This window comes from Bos javanicus, chromosome 4 (genome assembly GCF_032452875.1).
Source record: "Bos javanicus breed banteng chromosome 4, ARS-OSU_banteng_1.0, whole genome shotgun sequence".
Taxonomy (NCBI): domain Eukaryota; kingdom Metazoa; phylum Chordata; class Mammalia; order Artiodactyla; family Bovidae; genus Bos; species Bos javanicus.
The window spans coordinates 61,883,218-61,909,991 of record NC_083871.1 but is presented as its reverse complement, the minus strand read 5'-3'; the positions used below and the strand labels follow the sequence as shown (position 1 = coordinate 61,909,991).

At 34.5% G+C, this 26,774-nt stretch overlaps 1 protein-coding gene across 3 annotated transcripts in view; it reads left to right on the top strand.

Annotated features, from left to right (window-relative positions):
* Positions 1–25,967, top strand: part of SEPTIN7 (septin 7) — a 99,001-nt gene extending 73,034 nt beyond the window's left edge. For all 3 annotated transcript variants that reach the window (XM_061414150.1, XM_061414152.1, XM_061414151.1), the window contains 8 exons: positions 2,510–2,627; positions 5,658–5,750; positions 7,059–7,155; positions 8,398–8,449; positions 13,040–13,165; positions 17,593–17,728; positions 23,263–23,402; positions 24,415–25,967. In XM_061414150.1, the coding sequence (XP_061270134.1) occupies positions 2,510–2,627; positions 5,658–5,750; positions 7,059–7,155; positions 8,398–8,449; positions 13,040–13,165; positions 17,593–17,728; positions 23,263–23,402; positions 24,415–24,454 (802 nt within the window). In that variant the 3' untranslated portion in view covers positions 24,455–25,967. The remainder of the gene's footprint in view (positions 1–2,509; positions 2,628–5,657; positions 5,751–7,058; positions 7,156–8,397; positions 8,450–13,039; positions 13,166–17,592; positions 17,729–23,262; positions 23,403–24,414) is intronic.
* The last annotated feature ends 807 nt before the right edge of the window (positions 25,968–26,774 follow it).

The following is a 26,774-nucleotide window of genomic DNA, read 5'->3' as shown; positions in this document are numbered from 1 at the left end:
AAACCCATGTCCCCTGCATTGGCAGGCAGATTCTTAACCACTGAAACACCAGGGCAGTCCCAAATCCGAGATCAATTGACTGAGCCATGGCTTTTATATTTAGTGTTGTTATGTAATGATTGATGAAAAACAGGCAAAAACTTAAATATTTTCTCAAAATCAAAAGGTTTTTCAGTTACCACTAGTGAGATAAGGGTGCTGTTTATAGATAAATACGGTGTTATTCCAGCCACACACTCTTTCTGTAGTGTTCTCTGAATGCTAATATCAAAATTTAAAGGATTTAAGATGAGAATTAGAATTGAAGCTGTCTCATTTCTCCATATCTGCCTTCCTGCCTTCTTACCCTGTCTTTCTGCAAGTCAGCGGGTCACTACCACAAAGAAGTATAGTATTATTCATCAGTAAAAAAGGAGTATCTCATTAGTCTCTGCCGCTGCTGCTGCTAAGTCACTTCACTCATGTCCGACTCTGCTCAGCCCCATAGATGGCAGCCCACCAGGCTCCCCCGTCCCTGGGATTCTCCAGGCAAGAACACTGGAGTGGGTTGCCATTGCCTTCTCCCATTAGTCTCTGGACACACCTCCAATACACCCACCAATATATATATTAAATTATAGTATGCTAAGAGAACTCAAACAAGGGCTTTCTGTTTATTTTAAAATATTAGTCCATAAAATTTATAATGAAATTAGACCTTTATTCCATTTTCCTCATGTTTTATCAAAGCTAAGGAATACTGTATTTCTATGCAAAATACTGCTGTTATCTTCATTTATTTTGTTAAATACTAATTTTTAGTCTAGTGTATTCTGCATGTGAGGAATAGGTGATTTTCATTTACAGTTATTCAAAGATGTAAGGAAAATTACAGCAGCTTAGTTTTTTAGTCAGCACATATTTGAACACCTTCTCAAGTGTTGGCACTGTACTAGATATTACAGAAGAGATGAATGAGACAAAGGCTTTTGCTCTTAAGGATCTTCTAGTGAGAAGATGGGAAGAACAAATACACAAGTAGGTGGTTACTATATGACAGATTAAGTGTTGTGATCCTTGAGGCTTCTAGTTTTAGGTTGGAGAAGAATTCTCAGAGGAGCATAGTAAGCTAGGTCCTAAAGGACAAATAGGAATTAGGCAAGCCAGCTAGAACGGGGATGGGAAAGTATGGTGATTTCACGATATTGTGAGAAGTTCAAAAAGGCTGGCATATTGGAAGTCAAAAGTAGTAAAAATGCTAAGGGATGCTGAGAGATGAGGTCAGCTAAAGAGGTTATGTTTTCACAGGCTTCATAGGCCACACTCACTTAAGGAATCTGGCTTTAATAAGGTTTTCAGTCTGGGAATGACTTGATCAGAATTGGATTTTAGAAACATCATACTGACTGCAGTGTGCATGGTTTTGAGGGAAACCAGACAGATTGTTGTCATTATCAAAGTTTGGTGGCCTGAACCAAAGTAATGGAAAGGAGATAAATATATAAATATTTTTATTTGTTCAGCAGGTTCTGGTGAATCTTTGGAATGGATAAATAGAGGAAGTTTATCCAGTCTGAGTCTTGGATTTCAGCTTTGAGTAACTGGGTGGATTGAAGTGTTACTTGCTGAGATAGAAAGTATAGAAGGGGAGGGGGTATTTGGGGGTTCAGATGAACTTATGATTTTGAGGTGCCAAAATGGAATGTCCGAGTAGTATTTCCATCAGGTGAACACAAGCCTGGAACATAAGAATGAGGTCTGGGCTAGGTATAAAGACTTGGGAGTTATTAAGCCATAAAGGATATTGAAGTTGTTGTAGTTAATGATAAGCTTATAGAATGTAGAGAAGAAAAGACCTAATAGAGAATTCTGAGGCATGTACCTTTTAAGGGACTAACTTACAAAGAGGATCCTGGAACTTACTTTAAGTAAACAGCTTGTGAGAGAGTAATGTCTGTGCTGCATAATGGGCAAATTAAAAATACCATTAAACACCACAGTGTTTCTGAGTTGGCTGCTGCTGACTAATTATATTAGCAGCCTGAAAGTATTTGGTGACCTTAAAAGTATGGCCAAGTGGAGGCAATAGTTAGAGTGTAATAAATAAAAGGGATGATGAAGAAGATGTTCTTTTGAGCCCCTTCACTGAGAAATGTACTGGGTAACAAGAAGTAAAAGAGGATTATAATTTTTCATTTAAAAACAAGACAGATTTCCCAAATTTGAATGATAAGTAGAGTCTCTTATAGGAAAGCTTATTAGGAGCCTTTCTGGATTTTCTGATTCTACTTTTGGGCCCACATACTGTGACCAGGGTATTAAAACACAGGAGTCAAATCTTTCTTAGGCATTCCAGTGCTTCTTGAAATCCTGTTCTTCCTAACTGTTACTGGCCCAGTATACATCTTTAGAGAGTGTTTCTGATGAGGAAATTAAGTAGTTCCAGTGTATGTAATTTTAGCATTGGAATGTGAAAAGTCTGTTCTCCCAAATTGGTCAATCCAGTCATATTAAATATTGTATATTTCAGACTTAAACCATTGGATATTGAGTTTATGAAGCGTTTGCATGAAAAAGTGAATATCATTCCACTTATTGCCAAAGCAGACACACTCACACCAGAGGAATGCCAACAGTTTAAGAAACAGGTAAGTAAAATGAGTTTGGAAATTCTTAGGATTCTAATACTATTCATGTAATTTGCAGTTTTGCATATTTTCATTATAATGTGTTACAGTGTGTTCCTCCTGCTACTTTACTGTGTGTGTGTGGTTGTTTACACTATATTAAAAATAACTGTTGAAAATAGTCTCCTGCTTTAGTTTTCTCCTAGGAGCCCATAAGTATTATCATGCCCTTCAGTGTGTGTGCTCAGTTGTTTAGTTGTATCCAACTCTTTGTGATCCCATGGACTATAGCCCACCAGGCTCCTCGGTCCATGGAATTTTCCAGGCAAGAATACTGGAGTGGGTTGCCATTTCCTGCTTCAGGGGATCTTCTGACCCAGGGATCGAATCTCTGTCTCTTGTGCCTCCTCTTTTGGCAGGTGGATTCTCTGCTACTGAGCCACCTGGGAAACCATAATGCCCTTATCCTTTGTCAATTTAAATAAGGCTATTTTAGATGTTTCTGTATAGCTTCCACCACCACCCGTCCCCACAGGCAGTCTCCCACATTGCAGGCGGATTCTTTACTAGCTGAGCCACAAGGGAAGCTCCATTTTAGATTTTCTGTATAGCTTGTGCCACTGCCTCTCCCCACACCCTTTATAGAAGTATTACTTTCCTAGACTGAATTTCTGGGGAGAGGATTACTTTTTAAAGGGTATAATTATTTTATTACCCTCCCCCCCCCATTTTGTCTTGGTGCTTTCTCAATAAAACAGTCAAAATTCCTTTTATGACAGGTATGTTTGTTGCAGTGCCTTGCTAGCATTGTCATTATTTTTTTTTAAACTTTTTTGGATTAAGGTGATGCCTAATAATGTCTTTAACTTTCAGTTTTCCAGAAAAGCTGAACATTTTAAAGCAGGGGTTTAGTTTTCCCTCAGTGTTATGTTTTTGGTTTATTATATATTGTATCTTATGAAATGGTAGGATCAGTTTCTAGAACTACTTTCCTATTCTAGTAGCCTATTTTTAAATTTTAGGCCAGTGTTAGGTCTTTTAAGAGCTTCCCTGGTAGCTCAGACAGTAAAGAATCTGCCTGCAGTGCAGGAAACCTGGGTTTGATCCCTGGGTCACGAAGATCTCCTTGACAAGGGAATGACTATCCACTCCAGTATTCTTGAGAATTCCATGGACAGAGGAGCCTGCAGGCTACAGTCCATGGGGTTGCAAAGACTTGGACACAACTGAGCATCTAGCACTATATGTCTTTTAAATTGAAGCTAAGTTGTATAATATTTTAAAATAGATTTTAGAGTTTATTATCTCTTACTGTCCTTCTAGTTTTTTGTAACAAAGTACTTTGGTTCTTCATCTTTTTCAGTATGAATTTTAGAATAACTTGAAAACTATTAGAAAAACAAAAACCTGTGGAAATTTGCTTTGAAATTGTGTTAAATCTGTATAAATTTTTAGAATGTTTTACTACATCATTTTTACTGTATCTGATATTTCTACCAGGAAATTTTTTATTTTACATTTATTAGCTCCATTTTTATTTTGTAATTTGCTGTTTCTAAGTTCAGATACTAATCATATAGTATTAGTAATATTTCTCTTTTATCTTAATTTGGAATTGTACTAAAAATGAAGAAATAAAACAGGTGAATAAGCAGTGATCTCTACTTCCAAATTGGTCACTTGCAATGGTTGTCAATTTACTTTTTCTTTATTTATTCTTTAAAAAAAAGCAGAGGGGCAGGGACAGGTAGTGTTTAACCAGAGGTGTTTATCCGACTCATGTAGAGAACTTTTTCAAAATGAGTTATTGGACCACAGCTCTACTAGTTGGTTTTGTAGGTTAAGATACAGCTTTGTATTTGTTTTCGTGAAGAAGCTCACTTGGGCTATTTTAATATACAACCTCTGACTAGAAGCCATTGCTCTTAGAGCTAGCTACTAGTCTTTCTTTTTTCTTCTAGGCATGTATCAGGTTGGCCAAAAAGTGTGTTCAGAAAGCTTACCAAAAAACCTAAATGAACTTTTTGGCCAACATTAGGTTGGCACATAATCTGACACCTCATCATTTATTCTTAGGTTTTTTTTTCTAACTAGATACATAACCCAGTTATAAAAGATACATGGTCTTGTTTATTTCCACGGCAATCTGTCTGCTTTGGTAGCCGTGTAGCACATTTTGTTTCAGGTCCCTTTACTGCTGCTGGGGACCCTGGTAGTGAGTGTAACATTAAACCACCAGTACAGGCAGGGAGCTAGTTTTAGGTTTATTAGCCATCAGTTTGTTTGTTATAAGTTTGAATAGGGTAGGTAATTCAACACTATTTGGATGTCTGTATTCTTATTTGAATTTAGAGTGACTTTGGACAAAATAAATTAATTTGAGGTCACTTCTGATGTTACTAGTAAGTTGTCTTTCTTTTTTTCTATATTCTCATTGATTATTATTATAAATTCATTAGCTTCTTAATTTCCAGGGCGTGTTTTCTCCCTGTGTGCTTGCCTGATCTTTTATCTGTTGCTCCTTGATGTGTGTGTATCCACACGTACATGCAAGGATATTTTCTGATAAGTACATATTTTTTCCCCTAGAGCCAGTGTTATACTTAATTTTATTTACCTTTGCTCAATTCTGCTAAAAACTTTAGGTGAGTTTAAGCTCTGTTGATTCAGCTGAATAAAATAGTTGGTAAGAATTTGTCTAAAGGTATCTCAGGCATTATAAATAAATGACCCAAAACCACTAGAGTAGAAATCAACTAGTGAAGCTGTTTCTGGACTCTTACTTCATTTTTAGAACTCTTTGGGTATTGTAACCTTATAAGTTTAACATTTCTGAAGCAATTGGATTTAGAGAATGGTACTTATATATAAACTTTATAGAAAAAAAACACCAGCATACTATTTTGGTTTTAAATTACATTTTGCATTGTTGAAAAACAGTAAAGGAACTGGAGCTAAAGACTCAGAAATTTAAGAAGAGTATAATAAAAATAAAGCTAATGTCTAAAATTATATGTGGTGCTCTTTTACTGACTTCCTCTTTCATCTTAGATAATGAAAGAAATCCAAGAACATAAAATTAAAATATATGAATTCCCAGAGACAGATGATGAAGAAGAAAATAAGCTTGTTAAAAAGATAAAGGTAGGTTCATTCCCATACATATACTAACATATTTTAGGGCCTTAGCAATACTATCTCGGAGAAGGCGATGGCACCCCACTCCAGTACTCTTGCCTAGAAAATCCCGTGGACAGAGGACCCTGGTGGGCTGCAGTCTGTGGGGTCGGACACGGCTGAGCGACTTCACTTTCACTTTTCACTTTCATGCATTGGAGAAGGAAATGGCAACCCACTCCAGGGTTCTTGCCTTGAGAATCCCAGGGACAGAGCAACCTGGTGGGCTGCTGTCTATGGGGTCACAAAGAGTCAGATACGACTGAAGCGACTTAGCAGCAGCAGCAGCAGCAGCAATACTATCTATAATAGCTGCTGTAAAGACCAGAAATAGCAGTGTTTATAGCGACTTCCTGATGGTCCAGCGGTTAAGACTGTACTTCCACTTCAGGGGCCCCAACTTCAATCCTTGGTCAGGGAACTAAGAATCCCACATGCCATGTGGCATATACATATATAAATGTTTTTAAACAATTGATTTAACAAAATAAATGAGATTATTGACTGTTTAGTTCACCTTTATGATTAACTTTGTTGTTTGACTGTTATGTATAATAAAGTATTATATGGAATAGAGAGATAAGTAACAGTTCTTGTTTTCAGATGGTTTTCAATTAACTGATTTCGTATTTTATAATTTTCCCCTTAGAAACAAACAGGTAATGGGAATGAAAGGGGAAGCATAATGAGAAGACAAAGGATTTGCTCTTAAGCACTATTATGCTTATTCTTTAAGAGCCAAACATATGTTTTATTTTGTTCTTTTATAAAAATCAATCAAAAATCTATTCTGACATAATTTTCTGTATTTTTAACTTATAGTGGTTTCCTAAGTACCCTGGATCTAAAAATGATATATTGATTAATAACATTGTCTGCTTCTAGAGCTATTAAGGTTGATTTATGATCAAGTAGGCAAACTAGCCACAAGTCTCATTATTTTCCTTCTAGCTGCCAATGTATTTTTTACCCTTTTAAAATTTTCCATTATGGAACACTTCTTTTTGGAATGATGCTTTAACAAATAATCTGATCAGTATATGCCTTAGTATTCTTAAATTTTAGTGAAAGTATAATTTTGTTTATTGTTTACATTGGTAACAATGCCATACAATGGCAATTTACTAATAGTAATTGAATGACCGATGAAAGTGAATGCAAAAACTGTTGGGGTAATAATGTTTTTTGCTTACCTGTTGAGTAATGTAACTTCTTTATTCTTGAATTTGTGAGGACTACAGAGATGTATTTGAATAAGAATACTTTGTTTTATAGGACCGTTTACCTCTTGCTGTGGTAGGTAGTAATACTATCATTGAAGTTAATGGAAAAAGGGTCAGAGGAAGGCAGTATCCTTGGGGTGTTGCAGAAGGTAAGGTTTTCTTCAGTGAATGGCTTTCTATAAGATCTCACAAATGTTATAAAAATTTGTATTTTGTAAGTAGTATAATATGCATACTGCATTGATATAGTCTAGATTTTCAAAGATCTGAATTCAGTTTCGTTGAGTCTCATCTCCTTATTAAATACATTCTTTCATTTCTCAGACCTTATGTCCTGTTGTGTCAGGCAAGTATGTGTTAAATCTTAACATTGTAGTACTTTAGAAGCCACTTGTCAGTATTCATCCTTCCACCTCTGCCTCACCATTAAGCCTATTCCTGTTTTCTTGTTTGAAAACACACTTACAATGCAGGGGTTCTTTACCTGGGGCCCAAAAATTGCTCCAAGGGATCTAATAAACCTTCTGAAATTGAAAACAATTTTGGAGAAAAGGCCTGTCATTTTTATTTGAGTCTCAGTTGGGTCTAGAACCTTAAAGAATGAGAACAACTGTCAGAAGCCCAATTAAAACGTTTGCGTTTTGCTTTCTTCAGGGCAGAAGTCAACTTCTTGGCATCACATTTTTAGAGCAAGAAAGTTTGTTATTAAGAGATCCTCTATACTAATTTTTTAAAGGAGTTTTAAACAGCAATATAATCTTAGTTATAGAGTCAATTCTTGGAAGCCTTCTTGGCATTAGACATGTTTCGCAAACTTTGTGTTCATTATACTGGTTTATACTAATATTTAATCTTCAGTGTTATAGTAACTTGGAATGAAGTTTGAGTCATGATTATAATTTGTTGATATTACTTTAAAAACATACATAATTTTTAGGATATTTTCCAAGTTAATGTTCTTATGAGTGACTTTCCCAACTAGAGATACTGTGCTCACTCTCAGCTTTTTTCATCACCATGTAACCTTCAGTTTCTGAGCTGAGACTTTAAAACTAGTATAGACCTTAGAAAACTGCACAGAGGAAATTGCTTTGTATCTTTAGTTTTAGGTTATCCCCCTTTTAGTGATACATTAAAAAAAAAAAGGAACATTAAAGTTTCTTGGCTTAGGTTTTCATTTTGGTTAACTTGTGGTTTTTCTAAAGTGATTCCTCACCCACCCTTGACCCCCAACATTAAGTACTATTTTATAGTGTTAAAGTCTTAATGAAACATTGACCTAAGGTATTTAATATTTTGTATATTCTCTCATTGTTAACACCCAGTTTCCTTTGAAAAGAATGGGTTTAGTGAAAGTAATATATATGGTCTGATTTTTTTTTTTTTTGTAGTTGAAAATGGTGAACATTGTGATTTTACAATTCTAAGAAATATGTTGATAAGGTAAGTGTAAACAGTGATGAAAATAACACAGATTTTACTTTCCCTAAATAAAATTAGTCTCAGATTTAGTTTTTTGTCTTCTATAAATTTAGCTAATTTAAATTGGTATCTTCATTCTAGCACTGAAGCAAGCACTGCCTAGAGACAAATTTGGATTATTTTGCCCAGGTTTTAAACTCTAGAGGAAAAATACAAAATAGGCTGTGTGGCTAGGGATATATAGGAAAGTGGGTCTTTCAATCATTGTAGTTTGTGTTGCGGTTTAATACTGAAAGAAAGATGAAAGTAGAAAGGAACAGGCTTTTGCTCCTCTTTAATGTGAAAAGCTTGTGGAAACTGGAAGAGAAGGCTTAAGTTTTAGGTCAGAAGCTGGACTTCAAATATTTAAAAGATACACAGCTTAGTAGCTGGTGAGTGGAGCATTTTTGTTACTGAAACACTGTGAAAAACTGATCTTCCTCCCAGGAGGGAAAAACATTAGTCCTAAATTGTACCTTGTACGTCTGATGAAAGAGAAGGAAATCATGTGAAAACAGGACATTGAGTTAATTCTGGTTAGAGGAACCAGGACCTGAATTAGAAAATTAACAGCAGAGAGGAAATTCTGAAGAAAAAGTTGAAAAGACCCAGAGACGGAACAAAAAGAGGATCAAAATGAACCTCATTGTTTTCATGGAGAGATAAATTCCTTCTTTATGCTATTTCATACCCTTTTGCTCTTTTTTCCCTCTCTCATCATGCTTGCTTCTCCAGACCCTCAATACATACTATTCTTTTCAGCCTCCAGTTTTAGATGTCCATCTTAAGTTGATGTCTCTTCATTTTCATACTACTCTCCACTTTCCCAGTGTACAAGATTTTCTTTAGCTATGTAGAAGTAACAGGAATATTGATGATAATTGTAAATCATGGAACAGCAACAAGATCATTCTTAAAAGTGAGGGGGACAATTTGAGTCCAACTGCTACCTCAAGAGGAAAAGGCGATGGTACCCCACTCTAGTACTCTTGCCTGGAAAATCCTATGGACGGAGGAGCCTGGTAGGCTGCAGTCCATGGGGTCGTGAAGAGTCGGACACGACTGAGCGACTTCCCTTTTACTTTTCACTTTTCATGCGTTGGAGAAGGAAATGGCAACCCACTCCAGTGTTCTTGCCTTGAGAATCCCAGGGACGTGTGAGCCTGGTGGGCTGCCGTCTCTGGGGTTGCACAGAGTCGGACACAACTGAACCGACTTAGCAGCAGCAGCTACCTCAAGAAATATAAAAGAGATGGGAGTGAATTTTGAAATTGAGATTGCCATGTAATTGATTTTTCTCAAAAGAACTCATGACTAGATGCTCTGATAGAAAGTAGATGATGGTGTTAATTCAGCCACAGCGATTGCCAGGCCTCACCGTGGGAGAAGAGCAAATGCACATGAAAGGATCTTCATCTTCCTTGGTTTTGAGAAAACAGTGCTTCAGGTTCTACTACGATCTCTTTGCTTTCTCTTCCATTTTGAAAATGTGACTTCAGAAGAACTAATAATCTCTGATGATTTTATATATGTAAAAAATGTTTCATAAATATTAATTGCCAGTGCATTCCCTTTGATTTTATTATTTTCCTCAATTTTAAATCTATGCTACTTTCCTAGTGCTTGAAGCAATGATAATCTTTAACTTTGTCTTACGTGTTTTTTATATATGCAGTCAGTAATTCCCTATGTACCTAAAATACTATAGAAAGGAAGGCTAGTCACTAGCCAGACTTTGAACATTTGAAGGTATGCAGCCTCCTCTCTGATGAGTGGGACTCAGTAGTATACAAGCATTACAAGCAAATGGACCATTCCTACAGGAAAGCAACAAGACATCATACATGTGTGGAAATATTAAAAATTCTAAAATTATGTAATATTACATAATTTTTATATATGATATATATAAATAGATATATGCTATGATGATAACATTTACATTTATTAAAGAAATTCAGAGTAAGTATTAAGTAGTATATTTTCATGGACCGGAACCAGATAGAGAAGGATTTATGAAAATAGTTACCTTAAGATGGATTAAGATAAATAGAGTCATCAGATGTTTAACTGTGGGATTGGGAGTTATCCTACTTAACATTTTTATCAAGTAGAATGAAGATATTGTCTTCAACTTCTTGAGGTAGATGGTTATGCAATTTTGCTTAATAAAAATTTCATTTATTTGTTAAATTTGTTTTAGCACACTTGTTTTTTCTTTCCTAAGGCATAAGTGTTCACTTAAACTTCTGCTAGATGTTTACTTTGCCTCTTAACATAATTTTTCATTTATAGTCTTTGAAACGTGTAAAACATCCTTGATAAATATACTTCGAAAATAAGTTTAGGAATATTTTACTTTATTGCTTTTCCTTCTAAGTTCAGAGGAGAGGTAAGGTATATGGTATGTAGCTCATGTCTTTATGATAAAGGTACCTAGTAGATATTTAATAAATACTTGAAGGAAATATCAATACCAATATTCCATATGTCTATGAGTTCCAATTAAGTGAAATCCTATAGGTTAAAGTCAGGAGTAGTGATTGCTTCTAAGAAAGACCCAAGTTCAAAGCTATGTCATTTTGCTAATTTAGAGAACTGACTGTTGCAGACAAAGCAAGGAAGACAATGGAAAAGAGGAAAACTTGATAAAAATAATTTCAGGATGTGGCAGTAGATAGTGCCAAAATCAAATAGAGAAGGAAAACAAAAGGAGAGAAGAGAATGGTATAGTATCAGCAATCAGGAAATGGAAAAGATAAATACATTCAAGAAACTGTGGAGAGAATACTGATTATTTTAAGTGTGGAAGAATGAGTTGATTTTTAAGAGTAAAATAAAATGTGTTTAATTAAGTGGAAATAGATACTTTTATAACCTGAAAAATACCAGAACCAAGTCATCATAAAAAGTTATTTTAGTGAAAGGGAAAAATCTTTCATTATCTAAAGTGTTCAATGACATTAACAAAAATAGTTTAATAGCTAGTTAATAAGTCCACCTTATTTTATATATCTTGTATTTCAGCTACTAAGTACTTTATATCAGGTCCTTTAATGATTTTTTTAATGATGCATTGATGAGGTAATATATGATATTTAAAATTACAAAAAGATTGTTTTATACTGGCATGGTTATTTGTTTTTATTATTCTCTACTTAGAGAAATTGAAAACAGTTATGTGTCCTAGAAAATCAACAAGTTTATCACATCTCAGCTCCAAATAAGTTTTTTGCAGGGCCCATTATATGCTGTATGGCAAGAGTGCAAAAGGTGTTGGCACGTGTTTTGTAAAAGGGGATGTTTATAGTTGACGAGGTTATATGCTGTCACCTGTCACATATACTGGTACCATAGAAAAGACTGGCAGCCAAGGAGAAGGTTGTCTTGGGTTAGAGTGGCTTGACTTCGACTGCCAGGAGAGCTCCCAAAGCAGAATGGAAGAACTCTGAAGTAAGTTTGAGAGTCAGTGACAAATTCAGTCCCAATCATTGGATATGCTCGGAGTAAGAAACTGTCTGACTTGACAGAAGTAGAGAAGGATAGAGCTTTAGATAATTCCAGTGGCCATAGAAAGTGTATATTCATTAAGGGGCAGAGTATAAAGGACAATGAGACTTGTGGAAAACCCAATCTTAGAAATAGGAGTAAACTATCAGAGAACTGCACAAAAATGTTCAGTAGAGGATGAATTATAGTAATTGGCCATCACAAAAGGGAAAAGTAATAGTAAATGTTTCTTGGCTGTCAGGCAGAATAAAAACAGAATAACACCTTTATGTTTGTCTCTCATAAGGGAGTTTTGGTAAAGTGGTAGAGATGAAAGGGGATTCGAAATGCAGGAATGGATGATGACAAAAAGGAAGATAGAATGATACAGAGTACTGCCACACCGTGTATATCCAAGAATATTGCATTGGCAAAGGATACAATAGAGCAGCTCACAGGAGTCTTTTAGCATCTTGAAACACTAGGGAATGGTAAAATTGTCTCATGTATAGGTATCTCCTGTATATTGATTTTATGTATCATAGATAATGTCTGCTATGAGCAGACATTCATTAACCAAAATACCACATTTACCAGACAGTTGGAATAAACAGAAATTTATTCAAAATTAAAATTTCCCAGTTTGAATCCAACTTGATATGTAATCTATGTATTCCTATATATTAACCTGAATAAAAACTCAAATATTAGTAATATTAAGGAAATATTAAGGAAAGCAATTTCTTTTAGGTTTCTGAACTTCAGTAGGAACTAATCTACCTTTCCTTCTCTAGTAAAATAAAATATATACTGTAAAGGTAAATACTCTTCTCTAGCATTGTCATTGTTTAGTAAATGTTTTGAGAGAATTTATGGCTTCTAAACTTTAATTTGGAACTTAAATGTCCATTAATGTCAAGTTAGCTCATTGTATCTTGCTTCCCCTTACATGTAAGTGAAGACAGATAAATGCTGTCTTCCTTGAAAAGTTTCATCTGAATTTTTTGTTTGCTAAAATTTTGAATTTACACCAAAGCTTTTTTAATAGAAGCAAATTATTTATGTGTCTTTTATTTATGACAGAACACATATGCAGGACTTGAAAGATGTCACTAATAATGTACACTATGAGAACTACCGGAGCAGAAAACTGGCAGCTGTGACTTATAATGGAGTTGATAATAACAAGAATAAAGGGCAACTTACTAAGTAAGTATATATCAATTCCTGCCATGAATGGCATTATTTATTTAGTAAAAAATCATATTATTTCGTTGCCATTAAATTCCTCTTGGCTACTCAATAGAAAATTGGAATAGTGTTCTTTATGGGCTTCCCTAGTGGCTCAGATGATAAAGAATCTGCCTGCAATGCAGGAGTCCCAGGTTTGATCCCTGTGTTGGGAAGGTCCCCTGGAGAAGGGAATGGCTACCCACTCCAGTATTCTTGTCTGGAGAATTCCACAGAGGAGCCTGGTGAGCTACAGTCCATGGGTCACAAGGAGTCGGATATAACCGAGTGACTAACACTTTTACTTTTTCATACATTGTTTTTTTTTAGACATAATGCTATTGCACATCTAATAAAGTATAGTATAAACATAACTTACATGCCCTGGGAAGCCAAAAAACTTGTGTGATTCACTCTATTTCTGTATTTGTTTTGCTTTATTGAGATGGTTAAGTTGTGGTTACCTTTTTCCCATATGTTAATTTTATTTTTGTTTTCTATAGCCTTCTCCATCTGTATCAATAACTGAATTCATAGAAATGGCTGAAAATACAGGTTTCCAAAGGGTAATCCTCATAACTCCTTTGGTACATGACAAAGTTTTCATTGATCTAAAGATACATAAAGACAGTTTTCTGAAATCCCCTCCCCTTTTTTTTTAAATTACATCTTTTATTCATGTGTCCTTTCATGAAAATATGATGATGGTATTGTTTTATTTATGTTTAGTTTTAACACTCTCACTTGGCAAAATAAAATGTTAGTAACTATTGTTTCCCAAAATGTTTGGAAACTTTTGTTGCTCTTTGAAATCCTTAATTTAACTGAAATTCTGTTGGATAATGCTGTATGAAAATTGCTACATGTTTATATACATAGTGACCTGCCAAACCACCAAACTAAGAAGCAAAAGTATGTAAATGTACTTGCTTAATGAGTTCTTCAGGAAAGACCACATATAATTTAAATGAAATTTGGTTCTTTTCGTTTGCTCAAAATGTAATACATTTGAGCATTTATACATTTATACAACCAAAATGTAGGTTGTATAACACAACCACAGTAGGGTCTTAGGTCAGCCTTAAATGTGGTCCTTGCTGTGATTCTGTTATTGGTCACATGAAAAGGGTAAGTCATTTATCAGGATCTCCTTGAAAAGATCCCTAAAAGAAGCTAAGTTGCACCTTTGAGGATTTAATATGATGTTCAGGTTATGTTGGCCTGTTTTTTTAAAAATCTTTTACCGGGTCTTTTTATTTTTTTGATTGAGTTACATTGAATTTCTCTAACAAGTTTAAGTTTATAAGCTTTAGCTGGTTTATGTGTGTCAACAAGCATTTTCATTAAAAAGTGGGCAGACAGTGAAATAATTTAAATGGTTTTTCTAGCTATCTAATAAAGTTTCATTTGAAAAAAAGTGATGACAAAAAGTTATCCTTTTTCCTGTTTTCTGCATTATAAACACATTTTTGTATTACGGTTTTCTAAATAGCACTTTAATAAAGATGACTAGATTGAGATGCTAATTAATTTAACAATTAGATTTACAAAATCATTTTGACTGGTAAGAGTCTTCAAAAAATTAATTTTTTATATGTGTGACTATTTTCTTATAACACTGAAATATCACTTAGTTAGAGGCAAGTATTTTTACAAGGTTGAAAGACAAAGTACAAAGTACCTCAAGTGTGAAATATTGAACATCTTTTTAAAAGTATGCATATGTAAATAGGTTTAGAAATTTGAGCAGACTGTCAGAAGATAGTTGCATAGCATATTTACTTTGATAATGATTTGGTATAGGGATTAGTAACAGAATTTGGAAAAGAAATTAACTATCTTCAACAAATTTGGCCATAAACTTTTGTTTTAGGAACATGAAAGTGAAAGTTGCTCAGTTGTGACCGACTCTTTGCGACCCCACAGACTATAGTCCATGGAATTCTCCAGGCCACAGTCCTGGAGTGGGTAGGATCCTTTCCCTTTCCCTTCTCCAGGGGATCATCCCAACCCGGGGATTGAACCCAGGTCTCCTGCATTGCAGGTGGATTCTTTACCAGCTGAGCCCCTTAATTGTAAAATCTGTGGATTTGCTTTTAATTGCTGTTTTTATTGTGGTTTACTGTAAGTGCGTTTTGTTGATGTTTAGTCACTTAAGTTATGTCCCACTTCTGTGACCACATGGACTGTAGCCCTCCAGGCTCTTCTGTCCATGAGATTTCCCAGGCAAGAATACTGGAGAGGGTTACCTTTTTCTTCTCCATTTATGTGTGCTAATAAGTCTCTGTATTCTTTGTTCTTTTAGATATGGCACACTTGAAGACATTTCATTTGTTTTTCCAAAGACATAAGCAGTTTTAGTATGTAAAGATTTTTAATATTTAAAAACAAATTTTAAAACATCAAAGCTCTACAGTCTTCTGTTTTCCTCCAAGAGTTATTTAAATGATAATTTAGGTGACAGTGTTCCACTCTTAGTAAGGTGGTAGGTAGCCTTTTCATGTGCAAAGTATACTACAAATTCTTTACATTTATATGGATTGGCTTATTCCTCCCAAGGATGAAATTAAAGAGTATTATATAGATAGGTTATTATTAGTGAGAATATATATTTAACTTTAAAATCACAATTCCATCTGAATTTTAATTTTTTAAAATTTTAGTGTTTACTTATAATTTATTTAATGTTTACAATATATTTTCAAGTTGCAACAGTGTTGTTGGGTAGTCTTAAGTTGCTTAACATATTCAGTTATTTAAGATGGCCAATTCAAAAATCGTTTTTATGAGTATTTTTTTCCTAGAGCCTAAAAGTGTTTTGGAGAATGGCAGAAGTGAGTTTTATAGAAATCAAACAAAAGCTTTGAACCCTATTACTAGAAAAAATGCTTGTATGAACACACAACACACACACACACGTTTGTTGTATGATTTCAGGACATTCATTGACACTCTGCCCAAGAGATCTGAGGCACCTATATTAAAAATACCTGCCATAAATATATCAGCTTTTAGTGAAATAATGATATTTACACTTTAAAATTTGTTCCAGTTTACCTGGCTTTTTGAATGTTGATTCTCCTAAGTTAATGTTTGGTTTATTTTCGTTTTCAGAACTTCTGATTAATTGTTTAATTATTAAAACATACTGCAGGTTTGTTATTTTGATGAAGAAATATCCTTTAGTTAAGTAACATTTTGCTCTAACTTACACTAATTGCAAAAACAAATCCTCTTGGTCACAATGGTACATCACATTTTTGTCTTTCCTTTTTGCTAAGAAAAATCAGTAAGGCAGTGTTCTTTCTGTCCTGTTGTTCATTTAATACATTCCATCTTGGTCTCTTGTTCTCCTCCTTGATAGGGAAGAATAGTGCTATGATGGTCAGAAATATTCAGCCTCATAAGGAGATAAGTCACCATAATCAGAGTGTGTCAAATCAAGATTAAAGTGACTAGCCTTGAAGTTATAGATGAAATACAAAGCCTGATTTTGTTTTTAAGCCACAATTTAACTTTTTTAACCACTTTATTCATTTAGGTTTGCAATTAAATGGTCAAAGTTTGTTTTTTTGGAAGCACAATATATGTGTTTTATCAACAAAGTCAGAAAAGGAAGGGCCTGCCTCTTTTAAGCTGTCCCAGTGTATTGGAATAGGTTTTTAGAGATCCTGAAGGCTACAGAGCCCACTTTTCTCTCTTCTCTGGGACTGTAGTAGGTTGCTGCTACTTTGCCATTCTCTTTTCTCTAAAAGTATACTAGCTTTCACATAAAGCATATTTGTAGTATTTTTCAACATAAAATTTTGGAAAACATTGTGCAGAGATTTGAGTCTGTGGACTTTAATAGAGTGAACTACTTTTTAATGTCTGTTTTCTGGCATTTCAGAAATGTCAGGATATCATTTGCTTCTGATGCTCTCTTTTTCTGCCTCCCTTCCTCCTCCTCCATTAACTCAATACCATTTTTTCATATTAAAATTTTGTTTAAAAATTAATTTTCTTCTAGTTTTTCTTTTTGAGAATGTATTTAGGAAATGTGTCTTTTCCATTTTCCTTATACAGTCTGTTTTATGTGTTTTCTTTAGATTTGATATGCATTAGGTTTGGGGAGACTTCAGGTTATGAAACTTCATGGAAGGAAGTTCTAGATTGTAAATATTTATTCATTTTAAAAGTTTCTGAAGAATTTTTTCGTATGTTCATACATAAAACTTCAAATCTGTGTTCTATGTTATTTAAGGTGGTGTCAGAATAATTAAAAGCTTCTTTTGAAGCTTGTTTTCAAAAAACAGAAAACAGAGAATTTAGTAATGGCATACAGCAGCTCATTTGTTTTCATCACTTTCAGAGTTTTATATTACACTTTTCATTTTTAGACATTTAATGATTAATGTTCATAATAGGAGCCCTCTTGCACAAATGGAAGAAGAAAGAAGGGAACATGTAGCTAAAATGAAGAAGATGGAGATGGAGATGGAACAGGTGTTTGAGATGAAGGTCAAAGAAAAAGTTCAAAAACTGAAGGACTCTGAAGCTGAGGTAATTAACCATATATTTTCACCTTTGACAGAATACTCCTTGTCAAAATAATGTCTTGAATAAAATTGATAGATAATGTAACCACCCTATAGATTTTTTCACATGTAATATGCAAATTTAATGTGTCTCTGTGTGTTCAGTCGAACTCTTTGCAACCCCATGGATTGTAACCTGCCAGGCTCCTCTGTCCATGGGGTTTCCCAGACGAGAATGTTGGACTGAGTTGCCGTTTCCTCCTCCAAGGGAGCTTCCCAACCCAGGGATTGAACTCACATCTCCTTGTCTCCTGCATTGGCAGGCAGAGTCTTACATCTGAGCCACCTGGGAAGTCAGTCAGTTTAGTCACTCAGTCCTGTCCGACTCATTGCGACCTCATGAACCACAGTACGCCAGGCCTCCCTGTCCCTCACCAACTCCCGGAATTTACCCAAACTCATGTCCATTGAGTCAGTGATGCCATCCAACCATCTCATCTTATGTCGTCCCCTTCTCCTCCTGCCCTCAATCTTTCCCAGCATCAGGGTCTTTTCAAATGAGTCAGCTCTTCGCATCAGGTGGCCACAGTATTGGAGTTTCAGCTTCAACATGAGTCCTACCAATGAACACCCAGGACTAATCTCCTTTAGGATGGACTGGTTGGATCTCCTTGCAGTCCAAGGGACTCTCAAGAGTCTTCTCCAACACCACAGTTCAAAAGCATCAATTCTTCGGCACATAGCTTTCTTTATGTCCAACTCTCACATCCATACATGACCACTGGAAAAACCATAGCCTTGAATAGATAGACATTTGTTGGCAAAGTAATGTCTCTGCTTTTTAATATGCTGTCTAGGTTGATCATAACTTTGCTTCCAAGCAGTAAGCATCTTTTAATTTCCTGGTTGCAGTCACCATCTGCAGTGATTTTGGAGCCCAGAAAAATAAAGTTAGCCACTGTTTCCACTGTTTGCCCATCTGTTTGCCATGAAGTCCTGCGACCGGATGCCATGATCTTCGTTTTCTGAATGTTGAGCTTTAAGCCAACTTTTTCACTCTCCTCTTTCACCTTCATCAAGAGGCTTCTTAGTTCCTCTTCACTTTCTGCCATAAGGGTGGGGTCATCTGTATATCTGAGATTATTGAGATTTCTCCCGGCAATCTTGATTCCAGCTTGTGCTTCTTCCAGCCCAGCGTTTCTCATGATGTACTCTGCATAGAAGTTAAATAAGCAGGGTGAAAATATACAGCCTTGACGAACTCCTTTTCCTATTTGGAACCGGTCTGTTGTTCCATGTCCAGTTCTAACTGTTACTTCCTGACCTGCATATAGATTTCTACAAGAGGCAGGTCAGGTGATCTGGTATTCCCATCTCTTTCAGAATTTTCCACAGTTTATTATGAGCCACACAGTCAAAGGCTTTGGCATAGTCAATAAAGCAGAAATAGATGTTTTTTTTGAACTCTCTTGCTTTTTCGATGATCCAGCAGATGCTGGCAATTTGATCTCTGGTTCCTCTGCCTTTTCTAAAACCAGCTTGAACATCTGGAAGTTCATGGTTCACGTATTGCTAAAGCCTGGCTTGGAGAGTTTTAAGCATCACCTTACTGGCATGTGATTTACAATAATATATATTTTAATAATCTGTTTAGATACAAGTATACTTGGTAGGAAGACATAGTAGAATACCTAAAGTAAATTTTATTAGCTATAGTTTAAAAATTATGAGAAATGAAATTTTAAGCCTTTCCATGTAGTCGATATAAGAAAGTAACAGTTTTGGGTAGATACAAAAATAAAAACTAATTTTAGGATAGTAATAATTGACCAGACTTACTTGCATTTGAGTGGAGAAAGAAAGAACCTTAATTAAACTATGGGCATGCTGTGATAAATTACAGACAAAAAAAATGAAGGAATGTGATTTTTGTAGATGAGTTGGGCCTTATGTAACCCTAGTGTCAGTGTAATTCAGTTGCAAAAATCAGGTAGGGTAGTGACAAAGCATTCCATCAAGCTGTTCTGCTACCTTAGAATCCCTCTACGTGTTGAAGCATATGTTTAGTTTCTATTAATCAAAAAGATCATGAAGACATATCCATCTGTAAGTGATAATAAATAAAAGATGGAGGAAAAAGAACACTTAACACAAGAATCTATAAAGTATATTTGGCTTGATGTCCAAGAACAGTAGAAGAAACTATAGGTAAACACAAATCAACAATTTCAGTATGATGTTTTCTTAGCATAGATTTATTATCATTGTGCTGAAAATTACTTTTAAATATGTAGGATGACATTAATATGAAATACTTTAAAAATTTTTTTAATTGGAGGATAGTTGCTTTACAGTATTGTGTTTCTGCCATTCGTCAACATGAATCAGTCATACAATATGAAATATTTTAAAAATTACTTTTAATGACAAAATTCAGTGGTTAAATGTGGATCCACTAATATAATAATACTGGTATTTAAACATATTAAGAAGAGACTCAGGTTAGTTTGTTACATCCTTACAGTTGGTCTCTTTGCTTTTGTAATTACTTACTGCATAAAATACATAAGCTTTCTTTGACTAAATATATGTTTGCTAAGTCACTTCAGTCGTGTCCAACTTCGTGCGACCCCATAGACAGCAGCCCACCAGGCTCCCCTGTCCCTGGGATTCTCCAGGCAAGAACACTGGAGTGGGTTGCCATTTCCTTCTCCAATGCATGAAAGTGAAAAGTGAAAGTGAAGTCGCTCAGTCGTGTCCGACCCTCAGCGACCCCATGGACTGCAGCCTTCCAGGCTCCTCCGTCCGTGGGATTTTCCAGGCAAGAGTACTGGAGTGGGGTGCCATTGCCTTCTCCAAAATATATGTTTAGTCATACTCTAATAGTATGACAAAAGTACTCTAATCCATTGAGTAGACAGAATGCAGAGTATTCAATAGTTTTGAGGAAGTGTTTCTATTCCACATTAGATTTCTCAAATTACTGAGCTTTTCATGTAATCTCTTATCACAAAAAAGTTACTTACTATTGTTGCATTTATAATATGTGTTTAATTGAGTGGGGATACAGAATAGCTTCTCCAGGTTTAAGATTGCCAACTCTGCAGAACTAGTATCCTGGGCACCTGTTATTAAGATGACATTTAGGAGATTAAGTTTTTTTTATTAATTAGGTTTTTATTAAATCTATCCATTTGAGTCTCTACCCCTTCACCAATTAATAAGTAATCTGGAGAATCCCTTTCAGAAGGTAAATAAAAACAGGAATAATCAAGAGTCTGCAGTATCTCCACACTTAGGTTTCAATGAAAATCTAAAAGGAGTTGAATTTACATTTGAAATAGACATATTTTAGGGTCTCCTCCTAAGAGTAAATGTCATAAGCAATTATGATACTGTAGTTATAGAACCTTTGAGAGTTTTAATGATTACTGTGAATGGTGAAAAGAGTTTTGTAACACTTAATTACTCTTTGAAGAATAGTCTTCATTAGCATTGAAAGAAACTGTAAAGCCATGTGGGCCAAGTTTCCCCTAATTCTGTAAGCCATATGAAATCTATTTAACTTTGTATAATATGTTTTCTCAAGTGCTAGATATATTTGGGGCATAGCTGCTAATATCCTGCAGCACAGTGTATTAGACACAGTACTAAGCATCTTTCATAGATTATGTTATTTAGTCCACACTACAGCCCTACAAGGTGGATATTATTATCTCATTTCCATTTTTTATATGAGAGAAAAGATAAATTAACTTGGTCAGTGCTGCATATCTGTAAGTCATTATTTGAATGCACTTAACTGTGCTCTCAATCCTAGACAAGTCCACAATCATGTAGCCACAATTTCGAATCTTTAAAAGCTTTGAAAACTGCAAAGCCAGAAACAGAACTAACAGTTTTATCCCCACTTGATGTGAATATTTATATACCTTGCTGCAAAAATAAAAAATGTGTTTTTATAGATGCTACCTTAGACAGCCCAGGTGTTGTTTTGTAAATATAGTAAATAGACCTTTCTAAGTAGAATTGGCTTTCGGAAATCTGAAAAATCCTGAACTGTGTAATACATCTAACCCTAAGAATTTCTAGAAAGTGAAGGATTTGTGACCTGCACTTTTAACCTACAGCAGTTAACACAAAAGAAAATGTATATGTGATAGAAAGGTCCAGATAAAGAATGATGAGCACTTGTAACCCTACGGCCCAGTTTAAAAAATAAGGCATCATCAGTTCATTTGAGGCAGCTCTCTTTCTCTCCCCTATTGTATCCTCTCTCTCTTTCTCAGAAGTAACTATGCTGGATTGTGTGTATATAATTCCTTTGCACTTTATCTTAATAATTAAAGGCATTTCCCTATGTTCCTATTTTCTGACATTTTTTTAGTAATGTGTTTGCTATCATCAGGAAGATGTTACTTCAAATTTGATTCATATTTGCTTAAATATATCTTAGATGGTTTCGTTTTGTAGGAATTGCATGAAATATTTGGAATAGAAATGAATATGAAGTCACTTTTTTGGGTTTATGAAGTAATGAAGAAAACAGATTGTATGCAAAATTATAATCCAAATTCAAGATGTTAACTCATTGATGTAATACAGTCTTTAACAGAACATAATTCCTGGACATCTGAAAGTTTTTAATAAATAGTTGTTATTTGATGTAGTTAGATAGTTAGATTTATTTATTTATTTTCTGCTGTGATTGTTTTCCACAGAAATGTATTGACTAGTACCTAAATGGACTATGTAATGAACCACTAGATAAGCTCTTTGTTTCTTCAGTTACTTTGCATGTGTGTTTTTTATCTTTCAGCCAGCATTCTTTGCAGCATTAATTCTCAATATAGAAAGAACCATCTGTTTCAGAATCATGGGGGCTTGTTGAAAATGTGGATTTCTAGACTTAAAAACCCAGAAATTCTTATTCAGTATTTCTGGTTAGGTCCCGAATTCTATATTTTTAACAAGCGTTTAGGTGGTTCATATGAAGACTGACGTTTGAGAACCGCTGCTTTATAAGAATCCAGGGACCTTATCTCCTCATCTTGTAACTCTTTTATTCTTACCTATTTGCTTTCTTTTCACTTGTCTCGCTTTCTTAAACTTGGAATTACGAGACAGGTTCAGATCCTGGTTCTGCCACTTTGGCTAATGACTTTGGACAAGTGACGTAAACTCTGCTGCTGCAACTGTTTGCTCATCTAGGAGTGGGAACAGTGGTGTCTGCTCTGCCCAACTTCCTACATGTTTGTGAGTAGGGAAAAATGAGATGATAAAGATATGAATATGCCCATTATAAAGTGCTACACAACTGTAGCTTATTGTACTTTTTTTTTTTTAAACCCCTTGTTTGCCAAGATTATTCTCTTTGGTCCCTGGCATTTTGGGTGGTAAGTCCTATAGAAAGAGGATTTTTAGACAGTGCTTTCCACGTGGTACTCTGAATTTATAGCATAAGAACTGAATGCTCAGCTTTTAACATTAGACTGCATGGATGAAATGTATTTCTGATTTCTCAAACAGTTTTATTTTATGTATTGTGCTTTGAACTAGCTCCAACGGCGCCATGAGCAAATGAAAAAGAATTTGGAAGCACAGCACAAAGAATTAGAGGAAAAACGTCGTCAGTTTGAAGATGAGAAAGCAAACTGGGAAGCCCAACAACGTATTTTAGAACAACAGAACTCTTCAAGGTATCTAACATCAGATTCCCAAGAAATATGTGTATTAGCTTTAAAGAATTATTTTCCTATTTATTTTAAAAACATTAATATTTTAAGACATTGTCCACTATCATACATCCCAAGCACAAGTTATTTTCATGGATGAATATTTTATATAGATTGATGCACTCTATTATAATAGTATTTTTTCCACTGTAAACATTTTCATGACTTAATAATCTTCATAATTATAATTTAGTACCTTCATAACATTCTCTTCAGTTGACTCACCATAATTAGTTGTTTACCTCTTCCTGTCAAATATTGAACATAATGGTTGTGTGTAATTTTTGACAAACAGAGAGAGCATTGTGCAATGTTCTCTTTTATACATTTAGAGGTATATTTTTATTCTGTTGGATTATTTCATCAAGATAAAGTTTTAGATACCTAGTTTCTAATGCGGCTAATTAGTTACTCATAATTTACTCAAAAATCGGGTAGTCTTTGTACTTTGGTCTTCTTCTTTCCTCATTAGTCCCATTTAAAACTGAAAAGTTGCTTCCCTGTAAGGATTCTGTAATTTACCCTCACTGCTAAACATTTACAAGTTTAGACATTTGTTTGGTAACACAATGTGTCTATTAACTTTTCCCCTAAGAAAGACAAAAATTTATTTGTGAGAAAAAAAGCATTTCAGAATGCAGATGGCTGTAGGAGAAGAGGATCCCTTACTTGATGTCAGTTGACCTTTTTTGATTTGTACTATTTCATTTAGGAAAAATTGTTTTTGTATAAAAAAATGGGTTTTTTGTCATATTTCTTACTGTTTGTCTTAGAATTTTGTCAAATATTTGTCCAAGAAAATATTATAGATTAGCATTGTCCTTATTGTTAACTTCTAAATCTTCTGATTTTAAAATAAAAATGTAACACAGTTGAAAATCCAACACAGTTGTAGTTGGTTTAGCTATTGCTACCATATGTTATCTATGTTTGTAAAGTAGTTACTCATTTTGATTGTTTTCGTTTACTCATTTAGAACCTTGGAAAAGAACAAGAAAAAAGGGAAGATCTTTTAAACCCTCTATTGACCACCAGTTACGTATTAGTTGCCAATATGCCAGCTTGGACATCAGTGTTTGTTGGATCCGTTTGACCAATTTGCACCGGTTTTATCCTTAATGATGGATTTAACAGCATGACAAAAATTATTATTATTATTTTTTTGTTCTTGATGGAGATTAAGATGCCTTGAATTGTCTAGGGTTGTTGTGTACTTAGAAACTAACAGCTCTAAGTACCTTTCCTACATTTTTCTTTTCTTTTTTTATTAAACAGATGTCTTCAATTTAATGCAAGAAAACATTTTACTGTTGTACAATCATGTTCTGGTGGTTTGATTGTTTACAGGATATTCCAAAATAAAAGGACTCTGAAAGGTTTCATTGAGGATAAATTGCCATAATATGATGCAAACTATGCTTCTTTATGATAATTATAATACAGAGGTTCCATTCAATGCAGCGTATACAATAATGTAATTTAGTCTAACACAGTTGACCCTATTTTTTGACACTTCCATTGTTTAAAAATACACATGGAAAAAAAACCTATATGCTTACAATGCACCTAGAGCTTTTTTATAACAACCTTTTTTTTGTTTGTTTGTTTTGAATTCTTTAAATATATATTATTTTCATTTAGTACCCTCTTTAGCCAGAATCTCATTACTGCTTCATTTTTGTAATAACATTTAATTTAGGTATTTTCCATATATTGGCCCTGCTAAAAAATAGAATATAGCATCTTTCATATGATAGGAACCAACAAGGAAACTTTCCTTTAATTCCCTTTTTACACTTTATGGTAAGTAGCAGGGGGGAAAATGCATTTATAGATCATTTCTAGGCAAAATTGTGAAGCTAACAACCAACCTATTTCTACCTATGTGCAGTCTCTTTTATTTTACTAGAAATGGGAATCATGGCCTCTTGAAAAGAAAAAAAAGTCACCATTCTGCATTTAGCTGTATTCATATATTGCATTTCTGTATTTTTTTGTTTGTATTGTAAAAAATTCACATAATAAACAATGTTGTGATGTAATTGAGTGTGGGGTCTTAAATATTCTGCAGTTGATAGAAAAGACTAGAATGTGTTTGAGAAGAAACTTTTCAATTTGAATTTGCCTTCTCCATGTTTGTAACTCTTCTTTTGTTTGTTTCATTTAGATTGCATTTGTGCTGATTTTCTAATTTATGGAATATAGTATCTGTCTACTTACTACTGTCTCCTATTAACACATTTCTCTGAGAACAAATTTCAGCTCACCAGCTCAAGTCCTTGGACTGAAATGTTTTAACTGGAAAAGAGTGGTATAATTTCTTTTCACTAAAGTCAAATGATAAGAGATTTTAACAAAATGCTTTGTGACATTTTAATGATTAATGCAACACAGTTTATTACTTTAAAAAGTTTCACTGTATCTTTTGATGGTCCTGTCAAAAGGAAGTAACTGATTATTATGATTACCCAATATTTTTGTTGACACTAGAAGCTGAAGGGTTTAAATAAAACAGGATGCTTAAAAGAGCCGTGTTGCTTTTCAAAGATACATAAAGTGTAGAGCATATTAGGAATATCATTCACTTTACAGAAAATCTTGACTTCACGTGTAAGTTCATTCTGGGATACTATTTTTAAAGCAGATCTTATGAGGCATTAAAAACATGATTTAAGATTACTGCAATAACAATTTATCCTTATTTGTTGGCCATCACTAGTTAAAGATTGTCTTTGAAAATACAATGCTTTCTGCTGTGTGTGTGTGTGTGTGTTTAAATTGGCTATTACTCCAAAACCAGAATCAGACATTCAGGAATAATTGTAAGTTAAATATGCAGAGATATTTTTTTGTTTGGTTTGGTTCTTATAATAGAGATTTGGTTAACGCCCCTAACCAGAAAAGTCTGGTTTTAGGAAAAATAACTTACTGAATTGGAGACTACAAAATCAGAAAGTTTATATTGACCACCTTGTCTAACTGGTAAGTACTACTGCTTCTAGAAACAAGTTCTCATAGGTGCCGTTTAAAAATTCTATATGCATTGTGATAACTTTGTAAAGTCACCTTTATTCTATTACCCTAGTAAAAACTTTTATAAGTTTTTGTCTGTGTCACGGCGAATGTTTATCTGAATCTGATGTAGGACCCGTACAGAACTTGACCGACCAGGTCGTTTGATGGTTGGCTTTGTTTTTCAAGCTTATCAAGGGCTTTTTTGTTATATGTCCTGTAGATTTTTGAGAACTGCTATGTGATTATTCACAATACATATAACATTCAGGAAGCATAAGGAAAGGCTAGCTTGCAAAATGGACAATACCTAGTCTCCATTGT